This window comes from Carassius gibelio, chromosome A8 (assembly GCF_023724105.1).
Source record: "Carassius gibelio isolate Cgi1373 ecotype wild population from Czech Republic chromosome A8, carGib1.2-hapl.c, whole genome shotgun sequence".
NCBI lineage: Eukaryota > Metazoa > Chordata > Actinopteri > Cypriniformes > Cyprinidae > Carassius > Carassius gibelio.
The window spans coordinates 6176503-6190531 of NC_068378.1; the positions used below are offsets into that span (position 1 = coordinate 6176503).

At 39.1% G+C, this 14029-nt stretch overlaps 2 protein-coding genes across 3 annotated transcripts in view; both read left to right on the top strand.

Annotated features, from left to right (window-relative positions):
• The first annotated feature begins 280 nt into the window (after nucleotides 1–280).
• LOC128018250 (early growth response protein 3-like) lies at nucleotides 281–9223 on the top strand. The gene is made up of 2 exons (XM_052603644.1): nucleotides 281–717; nucleotides 3792–9223. The coding sequence occupies exons 1-2, from the start codon at nucleotides 570–572 to the stop codon at nucleotides 4901–4903; spliced, it is 1260 nt and encodes a 419-aa protein (XP_052459604.1). The 5' UTR covers nucleotides 281–569; the 3' UTR covers nucleotides 4904–9223.
• Nucleotides 9224–10190: 967 nt separating this feature from the next.
• LOC128018265 (bridging integrator 3) overlaps nucleotides 10191–14029 on the top strand; it is a 46421-nt gene continuing 42582 nt past the window's right edge. Inside the window, exons 1-2 of one of the 2 annotated variants that reach the window (XM_052603682.1) lie at nucleotides 10217–10272; nucleotides 10303–10340. In XM_052603682.1, coding sequence (XP_052459642.1) covers nucleotides 10333–10340 — 8 coding nt within the window. In that variant the 5' untranslated portion in view covers nucleotides 10217–10272; nucleotides 10303–10332. Of the gene's footprint in view, nucleotides 10341–14029 lie in introns of both variants that reach the window. The other variant, XM_052603684.1, reaches the window with a different exon arrangement.

Here is a 14029-nt window from a genome sequence, read left to right on the forward strand (position 1 = left end):
TTATACAGTCATGCGCTCTCACGGATCTAGTAATATTCATGCTCACAATATTTCTTTTAAAACACTTCTTACTATTCGTCGGGTCCAACTGTCACCCAAAGAGATGAAAATGTCCCTTCACTGCTCCACTGAACACTTATCTTCCTGCTACCGACTAATGTTCCACTATGAGGAGCTTCCATGTGACGTCGAGCGGGCGTCTAGCTTTGTGTGTCCATATATGGTCATCTACGTCACGCACTGGTTCCGCCCCCCCTTGTTGAACAAGAAAGCGTTGGAGTTCCCTGCGCTCGCAACACAGTGAGCCGCGCTACACTTGTGCAATCACCACCACCACCAACATCTCTTTACTGATCCAGAGACAATAACACTTCACAGAAATCAAACACAAAGCAGTCGACAGTCATCCTCGCGAGGGGACATCAGCGCGGTGCCCGTTGCGCGCTCGGATACAATTTCAAAGGGATTGAAGTCTCTTTCTGGCGCTTTTACCGAGATTTCAGAAGACTGGAGATTGATCGGGACGGAACACCTGTGCGTGCTCGTTAATGACAGACTGAGTAACTGCTATGACAGGTAAACTAGCGGACAAGATCCCTATTACCATGAGCAGTTTAATCAACACCATCCCTGACAGTCTCTATCCAGAAGAAGACACTTCTATGAACATTTTCACAAACCCGGACTCTATTTCGCACTACTCGCAGATGAATACAGGTAAGGACAAACAGTTGTGTGCTTCTCCTCACTAAGCTGTTGTTTTGGGGTTGTGAGCTGTAGTGTTGGCTGGTTAGCAGAGTTCACGCGCGGCATCAGTTGTCCTGAAGCCCCGCTGAACACCTGTTAACGCGCGCCTGCTCCTAGTTACAGTAGTTTAGAAGAACTCCTCATTCTGATACAGTTGCTATTTGAGACGTTATAAACTAATCTGTTCAGCATAACTCCCCTCGTACAGTTTTCCAAATGCTCTTCTCGATTCGAACTATTTTCTAGCGTATTTACCTAAATACTGAGTAGGCTAATAATAACGGCATGGATATTTAAGCTAATTATTGTATGAGATCGCTTACGATTCCATATTGCTATAGCTATTATTATCAAGTTTTTTTTTGTCTCCATAACATTATAATGAGCACCTTAAAGTAAAATAATGTGTGATTTATTCGACGAATTAGATTTGCGCTTTTGTTCTTCATGGAATTCTGCGATCAAATCGCGTTTGATTTGTTGCCAAATTGTATTTTATAAAGAAGGTGTGTGAACGGAGTTCAAATGTCAGTCACGTGATACGAGTGTGAAGTGGACAGGTAGGTTAATATCAGGTAATAAGCCCACGCGTCACGGGACACGCGCAAACTCCTCGTTCTCTCTCAATTCATACACTGTCGTGAACGGTAAATTTATTACTTATTAATCCAGTCAAAAAAATGTCAAAAGCCGTTTCGGTTTTTTTTTTACTGTGTGCTTTATTTCCGTGAAATCTCTTGATTTCGGATTGTTCCTGTATAATATAGCACCGATATAATAATCTGTTCTGTTCTAGATATAATATTAAGTTATTCTATTATTTAAAGGTTTTGATTAGTCAGTGATATTGACCCTGTTTCTGACCCTCCGCACGCGCGGGTGGGCGTTTATATGCGCGCTGCTCTTAAAAACAGCTCGTGCCACTTGTGAAAACACGTGAAATGTAAAATCTCCAAATTGAAATATATTTAGGAACCAAAAAGGTTTATTGCCTGAATTGCACAGCGCGTGTTTTTTGTAGCTTATTTATTTCGCTTTATTCGCGCACCTTTTAAAATGTTTGTTCTTTTTAAAATCAGTTGAATTTTTTTCCTCACATTTAAAAATGTTTTCTGGACCAATATTTTCACCTAGAATCCAGGGAACAATACAAAATAAATTAAATCGGACTATTGGCTAAGATAGTGGTGCCAGAATATTGAGGAATTCCTTCCAGTCAGGTCATCACATTTATTATTATTATTATTATTATTATTTTACATCGCTGTTTTTCCTCTTTCTATCTCTCTCTCTCTCGAATTATAAGATATATTTAAATGAAAGCTTAAATAGTTTGGTGGGAAAAAAATCAATTTTTTTATTTTATTTTTATTTTTTTAGTGCAACTTCATTAGCCTTTACTTAATATTTGACGACCTTAAAAAAATCAGGTGAGGAGTAGTAAAAGCATCGTTATTTTCGAGAGTGAAAGCATAAGATCATTCGTCCTCTTGATGTATGTACTGATGGAGTTTCACAGAGCTCTTGATGTGGTTTTCACTCTGCAGGTCAAAAGAGGCGATGCTTCCCACACTCGCGGGAGAGTATTGACCTCATTTCGTTTATTAAAATATCAAAATGAATATGAAATATGAATGCCAGCTTCCGACTTAAAATGCTAGTCCTTAACAAACGCGTGAGTTCTTGAAAAAGTGAGTTTCTTGCATTTCTTATTTTAAAATAACATTATTTACTCTCAAACATAAAAAAGAAAATAGAATATATATATATATATATATATATATATATATATATATATATATATATATATATAAATGGAATATAAAAAAGGCTATAGGGTTTCACAATATTGTTATATATGTATTACTTTTTTGTACAGATTTTCTGTAGATATATTTATAGATTTTAGACTCCATGAGAACTCTCTGTAAGCACACTTTACTAAATCTGCACCTTATCTCTGTGGGACTGCTTATCACAATGTTTCAAGGTGACAAATCCTTCTTGTCCTTACAAAGTGTCCTACCAAACGCCCCTGTAAAAGATACCCACAAGTGTGTGAAATGCATCTCCACAAACATCCCGTAATGACATGAAATAAATAGGCAGTTTTTTACTTATCCGTGGAACACAGGCTTTTGTCGTTCTCTCTGATTTTTGCCGGAATGAGTCTTTTCCTTCAGACACAGCACAGCATCTCTTCACACATGTACCCTGTGTGTGTTGAACAGATGCGAGGACCATCTGTAATTTCCATTCTGTTTGTTTCGACCGTAAGCCACAATTTGGTGTACACGTTGCGATTACTGTAAGTGCACGTACAAGACTCAACTTAGTGAGCCATCGTAAAATGTTGAATTGATAGACATTAGCAGTGTATTGTGTTCAACAACATACTTTTGTCAGACATATTTAAAGTGATAGAAATGACTACAATACACCAGATACTTGGTAGATTTTCGAGTAGCCGTCAAGTGTTGTGAGACATCTCTCTGAGAAGACTGAAGGTGTGGGAGAGAGAGAGATTAAGTGTGTATAAGAGTAACAGTGATGTCAATCGTGACATCCTGTTGTATGGAGAAGCCTGATTGCCAAGTGAGTCCCAGTCCTAGGACTGAATACGCCGCCGCTTAGACTTTGTGTCAGAAAGACAATGAGTTGGCGAAGGTGGAGGGAGCATATTGACTGGAATCAATTTTTTGCCAGCGATTTTGCTAAAGATCAATTTCCACGCCTTAATTCGGAGTGATATGTTTCATTTCCCTCTCATTTTTTGGAAACAGGCGATTAACAGAGGTATGCCAAGATGTTGTTTCTAAGATCAACTTAAGAATAAAGTTATAAAACAAGCAAGTGATAGTCAGTAGTTAGTGCATATTAGCATAGATTCTCCTAGAAGCTTTCTCTGTAGATGCAGAACTTTCCACTAGTCACTTTCCCATGCATTTTTTTAAATATTTTTGTTCCTAATCATTATGTGGTGTTGTGTTCATTGTGTGGCATTTCCAAATTGACGGTGTCCATTCTGACCCCCTGTCACACAGATAATATCATGGACTTGGGGATGGGCGGCGAGAAGGGCAGCGGAGAAGTGCAGTATGGCTCCAATTTTCAGTCTGGTCGAAGCGGACAGACCGTCACCTACCTGGGCAAATTCGCATTTGACACCCCTCCATCCGGCAGCATCGGAGGCTCCGGTTGGTGTCCCGACAACAACATCATCAGTCTGGTGAGTGCGGGAATCCTGGGGGTGTCACCGTCACCTGGCAACATCACCACCCAGACGTCTTCGTCGAGCGGCAACATGGGTGGCCAGTCGTCAGACATGGAGCAAATATACGCACCACCTCTTCCTGCCTACTCCACCTGTGGCGAGATATACCCAGAACAGGTGACGTTCCACCACAGCCCGGCCACGTCCTCGTCTCTGCCCTACCCGGGCTCTGACTACCACACAACCTCCAAACCAGGCATGGACGGAAGTCTCTTTTCCATGATCCCAGACTACAACCTCTTCCATCACCAGGGGGACGTAGGGGTGATGGAGCATAAACCCTTTCAAACCATGGACCCTATCAGAGTCAACCCACCTCCCATAACCCCCCTCGAGACCATCCGAGCCTTTAAGGATAAGCAACAGATCCATCCCAGCTTTCTCGGTGGGCAACAGCACGTTTCCCAACACCATCAACCCTCTCAGACACTCGCCCTCAAACCCATTCGACCAAGAAAGTACCCCAACCGGCCGAGCAAAACTCCCGTCCATGAGCGACCGCACGCCTGTCCGGCGGAGAACTGCGACCGTCGCTTTTCGCGTTCAGATGAATTGACGCGTCACCTGCGCATCCACACGGGACACAAACCCTTCCAGTGCCGCATCTGCATGCGGTCCTTCAGTCGCAGCGACCATCTAACCACGCACATCCGCACACACACCGGCGAGAAGCCCTTCTCTTGCGAGTTCTGCGGACGCAAGTTTGCGCGGAGCGACGAGCGAAAGAGGCACGCCAAGGTGCACCTGAAACAGAAAGACAAGAAACCCACGGACAAGGGCAGTAGTGCTGGGGCAGGGGGGAGCCACACCTCTCCCCCCAGCTCCTGTGGGAGCGCGGGACCCAGCAGTGCCAATATCATGACCGTCACCACTTGTGCATGAGATGGACTTGCAAAGTAAGACTTTGAGGAGAAAAAGAAGGGTTCTTTCCTCTCTTATATACACACTTGACTCTTATACTCGCTCCCTTTCACTATATCCATCCATTTCCTACGGTTTTCATTGATTATGGTGGCATTTTTCTGTAGCCACCATTGTTTTTGGTCACATGAGTCGGGGGTAAGTGGACGAGTGTTGCATGGATAGGAAGGAGAGTGTGTCAGAGATGATGGTTCTAGCAGTCAGGTCCATCCATGGAAAGAGCACTTGCAGATGCAGCGCAGTCATAAAGGTCCAACTCTCAATCTCTTTCCATTTTAGTCTTTTCCTTTTCTCCTTGTATTTTGGTCTGTCAGTGAGTTGTCAGATAAAAAGTGCACTTTCATTTGCTAAATGTGTTGCAGTCTTTTTAAACGATTGTGATTATTTAATGTTTCTGTGTTGTTGTTGTTTTTCTACAGAATGTGCCAAATGTATTTAAATACAGCAGACAATTAAAAGAAAATCGATATATTGTTTGCATTAACCTGATAACTTCATTTCGAATGTTGATTTGGGGAAAACCTATGAGCTCTGAAAGCGCAGGGGAGACTGAGTTCAGGTGGACGTTAAAAGTCTGTTGCATTATTTTACTATTTCGAAATCCCTTATATACAATTAAGGGATGCAGATGGCATCAGCAATGGACTTTCAGTGCAATAATAAAAACAACAACAACAACAACGATAAAAAAACACAGTCTGGCTCACTTTCACAAGTTTACACTCTACAGTAGGAACTGAAATTAAGGTACAGCTGTGGCCTTTACTTGTTTTGGTTAATTTAGTGCATACAGGGGCCAAACCTGCACTTCTTCATACCTACTTCTGGTGGAGTGAGATATGGTGATGTGATCCAAACATTTTGCCTTTCTGTTTTTGCTGCCTGTATCCCCGCATGCATGTAGTATCACATCTTTGCTAGTACTGGCCAGATTGCATCAGTCATGACTGAAGAACCATAGCAATATGCATCCGATTCAAACCATGCAGTGTGTCAACAAGAGTTAACACTTAAAAAAAAAGACAATTTTTATGTGACAAATGTCCTTTTTTTGTCCTTATTGTCATTGTTTTACTTACTCGTTTCCTGCTTTCATCATCCAATAGTTTTCATTGGGTCCCTTTTTATGCACATTATATATTCAGCACGCATTTTAACACACATGTACACATGATTTTCAAAAAAACGGAATCAGACAAAATGATGGTAATGCTTGCCTGCGAGCATCGCCGCTGGGCAGGATTGATCTTAGGAGTCATTGTTTAGCATTTTTACCGGCTGAGGCCTGCCTGCTTTATGCATGCCATTCAAGATGCTTTTGGATGGGAACAGTTTTGACATTTATACTGCTCTCAGGGGCAGCACCGTAATGTGGTATATCTCCACGGTTACTCATATCTGGATCATGCCTAGAGATTCTGAATTTTGATGGTGAGAACGAGAGGGGCTTTTGTAAAGATAATTATATAAACCTATTACTACATGTTTTCTACTTGGAATGTACGAAGCAATGTCCTTCAGTATTATGTTTGTCCATGCACGTGAATGTGTGTGTGTGTGTGTGCGTGCGTGTGTGTGTGTGTGTGTGTATGCTAATGCATGCGCAAACACTCGTCTACTTAGATTTTACATTGACTGAATGTTGAAACAAAGGGTGTGTTTACATTTTTGTTTTCATTTTTTCTTCTGGTTCGTGATTTTGTACATAGTGCATAGTTTTTTTTTTTTTTTTTTTTAAGTGTGTGTGTGACAGCGTGACTGTCAAATGTGACGCATTCTCCAGCATTTCTTCAAAGTCTCGAAATATTATCTGTTATTAGCGCTATCTTGCAAATGATTACTTGCGGACACACTGAATGATGTGTTTAATAAATGAATAAACAGTACGATTATTTGGTGAAAAAAAGCAAAGCAAAAACCTGTGTATCTCATTATCTTTTAAGCAAACTATGCATCCGAAACACTATTTAACTAATTTAGTATTTAATTAATTTAAAATTAGAAAGGTCGAGCTTAAATTAAAAACCCACGCTCTCTAGAGCTTAAAATTAAAACAATAATTCAAAATATTTTTAATAGTGTTAACCATATGGTCCACTCCTCACTCCTGGCTTACATTCCCAGAAATATTTAATCTTCAAAAGTATTATTATTATTTTTTTTAATACCATATTGTTGGTAGGTTTTCAGCATCTTGGGCGAACCACTTCTGCAACGTATCTTCTGGCCGAATTCCCTTTTTTTCTCTTGCTGAGGTCAAGCATGAATAACTAATAGAATAGCGGTATTTAAGATCAATTTTGAACAATTAAATATGCAGAAATAATTTGACCATTAAAATGAATTGCCAAAATGCGACAGGCCTTTAATTAAAAATGCAGCTCCTTACAGGCAATAGAAAAAAAAACGTTCATCAGGTTATAGCTCTTGCAGCTGAGTTAAAATAACAAATGCAATATTTATCTGCTGTGCAAAACCGACATGATACAAACCAAATATTGATCCAGAAACTCATCTACATACTGCTGGAATCTGCCGAAAGCTAAACAGGCGTTCTGAATGTATACGTTGGCATTATTATCTTGAATTATGCATCGATATGGCCCTTAATGTCAGAATTGTGTACACAAGTAAGTTTGTACCTCTTAACCTCTCTCAATGTAAGTGAAAAAGAGAATATTACACATCACATTTCTGGGAGGAGAGTGTAATTGTTGAGTTTTATCAGTTTCAGATCGGGATCTGTTCAAGGTCCCTCCTCAGCTCTTTTTTTTTTTTCAGAATTATCTTCATTTCTGAAGCACACATGGCATGAGAAGTATTGTTTTTAAAATAGGAATACATACAAAAACAGCTTCTGGCTTAATTCCTTCGCATTATTTTCTCTTTTCCCCTTTGTTTCTGTGCCAAGACACATCAGAACGCAGGGCCAAACTGCAGCAGTAAAAATAGCGAAGCAGTTCTCACAGATCAGATACGATACCCGGCGGAATTGTGTGCGTTTCTTCGGTTTGAAGAGAACATTCTAAGTTCTAAGCTGCGTTATGGAATGCAAAGGAAATTCATCTGACGATTAGAATGTGCCGAAGTCATTCTAATGTAAAACACAATACCTGATTGTGTTAGCTACAGCGAGTAAAAGTCTTCCTCATAAAGTTCTGTGAAGCAACAAGCAATCGTGACCTCCGGAAAAACTTGTGCGTGTGTTTGTGTTTGAGCATGCTTGCACGCACCTGTATATCTGTGCTGAGTGCTTCCATGTCCATATTTTCCATTTTTTATACGTAAGAGTCAGCCAATTCCACTAGAATAGCCAAAAACGAATTGCTGTGACCATGTGAGTACAGCATCAGAGAAACTAGCTCAATATTAGCCCTCCACACCTGTTATGATCGAGAACTTTGCGAGCCTTTTCACTCGGTGCTTTAGTATAATATGAAGCAGCCTGTTTCGGGGGCACATAGATATCGTGACGAGTCTCACAACTCAGCGTGGTCTCAGCATGACTGTTCACTGTCCGGCTTTGGATCGGAGCCAGGATGAACAGCCTTGTTTGCGCCAAACCGGGTTGCAGGCTTGGCTGCCCTGGAACAATATGCACAGAGGACAGCACAGAAATGTAAATGTGGCCCTAGTCAGCTCTGAAGCAGGCCCTGTTTCACAACACTGATTCACTGTTGTTTACCTGATTATTTTGCTCCCTGTCACCCTCTCATTATGGGCGGTCATTAAAGACTGAGAGTAAACATTCAGCAGTGGCCCATGATGCTGTCCACCGCGCTGTACATGATCGGTGACTCATCTCCTCGACAAAAAAACACAACAGGAAGAAGAAAGTCATCTTTACTGATGCTCTCACCCGTTCTCATAACGTGTCTGGTTTATAGTGTGCAAGTAAATGCTTTGTTGTGCGGCCGATATTTTGGTATCCATATGCTTTTTCTACAGAACTGTATCTCTTACTGCATGTCTTGCATGTCTCTTATCAGATGGAGGCACTTAGAGTTGTTCGTGGTCACTTTTATGGACCTGGGGGACACAGGCGTGGGATTCAGCTCACTAGAAGAAAGGATGTTTTGATACGTTTTTACCTCCTGTTACTTCCATTGCCTTATAGTAAGGCCCCGTGGTAAAATCTCTTAATTGTTCACGAAATTAATTGATGTTATCCTTTTGTGTAGAAGAAATGTTCACTTGGCTTCTCATTTTGTTGTAAATTAAATGTTTACCAGTTGATGCGTACTTGAATACACACCTGAATAAAATACAACAGAAACCATTGGATCTTGTGTGTGTGTGTGGCTCATGTATAAAACAAATGAATATGTCAACCTACCTAAATTTGAAGGTGTGGGTGGTATATATATATATATATATATATATATATATATATATATATATATATATATATATATATGTATGTATGTATATGTATATATATATATAATTTTTTTTTTTTTTTTTTTTTTTTTGGAACAAAAAAATCATGTAAAAATTCTCATTTGAAGTTTGGCGTGAAAGTGATTCCAATGATATCATTCCCATGTTTCTTTACCATTATAGCTGTGGTGAGCACATACCTATTCTCAAAAGAACTAGACCTTATTTATCTATTTATTTATTTAAGGCTCACTCACACCAAAAACAGAAATCATAATGATATCTAGAATAACTATATAAGTGGTCACAACATTGGAAGATTTTTGCTTTAAATACTCAAGCATTTTTAAAGCAGGGTTGATTCTGATTGGCCGTTTACTGTCCTTGATTTCAATGTGTCTTAAAACATTGATGTATTCCAATTAGCAGACCCTATAGAAAAGAACAAAAATAAATTAAATTTATTTTATATCTTTTTCTTTTTTTGTAGCAATGATTTTAACAAATATCAGATATGTCTTATTACTTATGATCTTAAGTACTAACGTTAACCGGATTATATATTCACATCGTCTCATTTGTGTTTATCACTACTCTTGCTAAATATTTCAGGAGAAATATCGAACACAAAGTTCAAATTAAACATTAGGCCTGCCTCCTACCTGAGAATTCAATGAACTTTACAGAGCGTTAAAAGTGCAACTTTTAAATAACTGTTAATAATAGGATTTTTTGAGAAAGTAAAAATAGTTTAAAAACCATTACGCCTATGGGATGTCCCCACTTTTCACAAAAACAAACGCGCGCGCGTGTGTGAGAACGTCTGGTACCTGTTGAGCGGCTGTAGTTTGACCTCTCCGCTTGCCGTAGTTTAAATCCTCTCGACCTCTGACTCGCAGTAAACTTCTCTACTTCCTGCTCGCCGTCTCGATCTTATAGACTGGAAAAGGCGATGTGTTTGAAGGAAAGGGATTATATTTCGACTTATTTGGACTAAATTTGAGCACAAGATGAGCTGGTATGTATCACAACACTTATGTAGTTTAATAACTCGTTTGTTTTCAAACGGCGTGAAGTGTCGCGGACTGCGTTTCAAAACACAGCGAGCAGCGCTCCCTAACTGCATTTAGAGCGTTCGAGTACGACTGAAGTGCTGTCTAGTTAGTCAGCGAGCGAGCTTTCGACACACCGCCGGCGACTGGCTACTGAGCTCGCGAGGGACTCGTGTAACCGTGTTTGAGGTTACAAATGAGTTAAAACCTTACTTAAACACTTACAAACGATGTGTAGAATTACGCATGTTTTATACATTCTGTATTCTCTCGCTCTAATGTTATTTCGCTTGTTAGCTCATAGCTGTTTCCCTTACAGTACAGTTACAGTAACGTTAGCTAAGTTAGCTCACGAGCCTTCGGAGACACGATGTTTACACTCCGATTTATCAGTGTATCACTTATATATATATATATATATATATATATATATATATATATATATATATATATATATATATATATATATATATATATATAATACGTTTATAGCTTATACACCTACGAATACAGGTTGTTTAATTCTTAAACCAATTAAATTCTATAAGAGTAGAATATTTATTAAATGTAGGCACCCTGTGATGTGTGTATGTCTTAATGTATGAATCATAACGCATTTGGCAGAGATTATGAGTTTCAGTCGATTTACATTTGCATAAAGAACTTTTAGTATTATTATGCATTCTTGTCTGATAAATTATTAGTCTGCATTGATCTGAAGAAGTTATAATTTAACGTTGTACATTTAGCAGCTCGAGAAGCCCTATGACTCTATATATGAGGGTTTTCATCTAGAGAACCATCTGTTTTTAAGTGTAGTTCCCTTCATCAGTCTGTCTTTCACTGGATTCCAGGAAACTAGAGACCTGTGAGCATTTGTTTTAGGCTGAACACAATGGACCACTTGTGTAGTTTTGCCCCGACAGTTTGTTATGCTTTCATCAAGATGTAAGAGAACTTGGTAAAGACATTGCCTTCAAACTACAAAGGTTTGGCCGATTTGTTTGTAGATAACGTAATAATTTGCTGTGCTGCTCCAACAAGTGCGAAAGTGATTTTGTGAGGATTTACAGTTTGTAGATTTGGTGGTGATTCATGATGCTGTATTGTAGTCTCTGTGGCCTCTACAGTAACAGCTGAAAGCTATGGATGTAACACAGTTCAAATCACTCATGGTTGGGTTTGTATCATGGTTTCAGAGTCACGGTTATGGTATGTGCTGTTTGACAGGAAAAAAGGACTATACTGGCAAATAAAAATGAAGAAAATAAGAATAGATAATTGAACTACAAGCAACAGCCCAAATAAATACTATAGAGCAGGAAGCAAATAAATTAAACTGTGCTTTTCATTAGTTTTTAGGTAATAATAATATTACAGAATAATAATCAAATGCAAAAATAACATTGCATGTGTGACTGTATTAATTTGATTAATCCTTAATAAAGTTACTGCTGTCACTTTAAGACGATGTAGACGAATATAGTTCACTGATACTGTATGTTCAACCATCTGACCAAGACGGCCGTGTTGACTTTGTGTGTGTGTGTGTGTGTGTGCGCGTGCGCTTGTTTTTGTGACATATCAGGACACAACTCTGTATAATGACATGGGTATGACACAGGTATTACAAGGAGAGAGTGACTTATGATGAAATAACCCATGTCTTCATTTTTCAGAACGCTTATAAATCATACAGAATGAGTTTTTTTTGAGAAAGTAAAAATGCACAGTTTCCTGTGAGGGTTAGGTGTAGGGACATAGAATATACAGTTTGTACAGTATAAAACCATTACACCTATGGGATCTCACCACATTTCACAAAAGCAAACGTGTGTGTGTGTGTGTGTGTGTGTGTGTGTGTGTGTGTGTGTGTGTGTGTGTGTGTGTGTGTGTGTGAATTTGTCCTTTCCAGCATGATTTGAATTTTGAAAACGAACTCAATGTTTGACACGGGTTTGGAGCGTCGGATGACACACAGATCTTCTCACTGTGTGCACGAGTTCTCATTCGCGTCTTCTGGCTCTTGAATGTTTAAACTTGCAAGACTTAAATGCCTTTAGTTTAAACACAGATAGCAACGTGTGCATGCTCAGGTCAAAACCTGGGGGATGACGGCATCAGTGACTGGTCATGTTGCAGCATACGGCACTTGCATTGAACAAAGTTTACAAAAAGTGACTGGTTTTTTCAAGGTTTTTTAAAATAATTTTTTTCCATTGTTGTTGTAATGAATTGGGAAGCAAGAATGCGTTAAGGCCTGAAAAGGTTTTAAATCGAAGCATTGATTTAGATGTACATTGAACATAACACGCCTTTCCTTCTGAGAAATTGAACAAAATTAAGTGAGTTTCTGTTAAAACACATCTGTCAGTGAGGTATGAGAAGTTGTTTAGCCTACCTTTTGAAATAAGTTTTCTGAGCCCATATTAGCTGTTATTTGTTCTCTTTTTAATCACACATTTACTTCATTTTGATCAATTTTTTTTATAAAACAAGACTACTTATGACTTTTATAAGTTAATGTTTCTTGATTTAAGACTCTTTAGACGTTTGCACTTGAACGCGAACATCAGGTTTTTTTTTTTTTTGCAGTGTGAACAAAAGGTGCAGTAAAAGTTCTAAGCTTTTTTGAAATGGAGGTCTGATTGAAGATGCATTTTCAAACTTTGAGGCCTGGGGAATACAAGACATTTACATTTAAAGATCATATTATTGACACGTTCCATTCAGTTTATTCCTTAAATTGTATTTACTTAGTCATACACTTACCTTCATAAAACCTGCAAATACAAGAAATGGATCAGTTTCCATTGCATGCTGACCTTAAATAGTCATATCATAGCTTAATTGCACTGCTAGCAGCAAAGCTGACTTGGCTTGTTAAGGTCACAGTTTTCAGGGACCAAACTAGAGTGATCTACTTTTTGATACTTCATGCAAAAATTATAAAATGTCACCGTTCATAAAGTTTTTCCCTGTTGAGTTATTAAACTTTCTGCTATTTGCATTGTCCGAGGATCAACTTCGGAAACTAATTCAGCATCACAGGGCCCTACTGAAAGGTCAGCGGCCAGCAGAGGATTCTTCCACTCCAGTACGCTTAGTTTTGGGGTGAAAGCATGCTTTATGAGCCAGGCTGACCCACTGCATTCATGCAGGGCCTCTTTCACTGTGACAACAACCACCATCAACCGAGTCTCTGTACTTGTTGTAGATAAGATTCGGGTGTAAAACTGCCGTCCCGAAGGATAGAGCCTCCAGTAGGTGCTTCTCCACACGGGCTGCTGTGTAGCGGCAGTCAAGTTTGCATGTTCTGGGCGTAATTTTTTCGGTATTCTGAGGTCTTGCATTTCCATTTAATCACAATCTTTTGCATTAGATGTATATATATACTCCACAGATCTCACTTGCACTATTTCTATTTTTCACTCTCTAATTACCGTCCAATTCTCTTGTATCTCAGACAGTGTAATATGAATTAATTCATTATATTTTTAATAATATTTAAGCTATTTAACATTTTACAGTATGAGAAGATTATTACTTGCATCTTAAAGTGGCACAAATGTTTTAAGTAGTCAACATCTGGCATCCTTCTCTCCATCCATCCGTCTGTCCAACCATCCATCCGTCCATCTATCCGTCTGTCCAT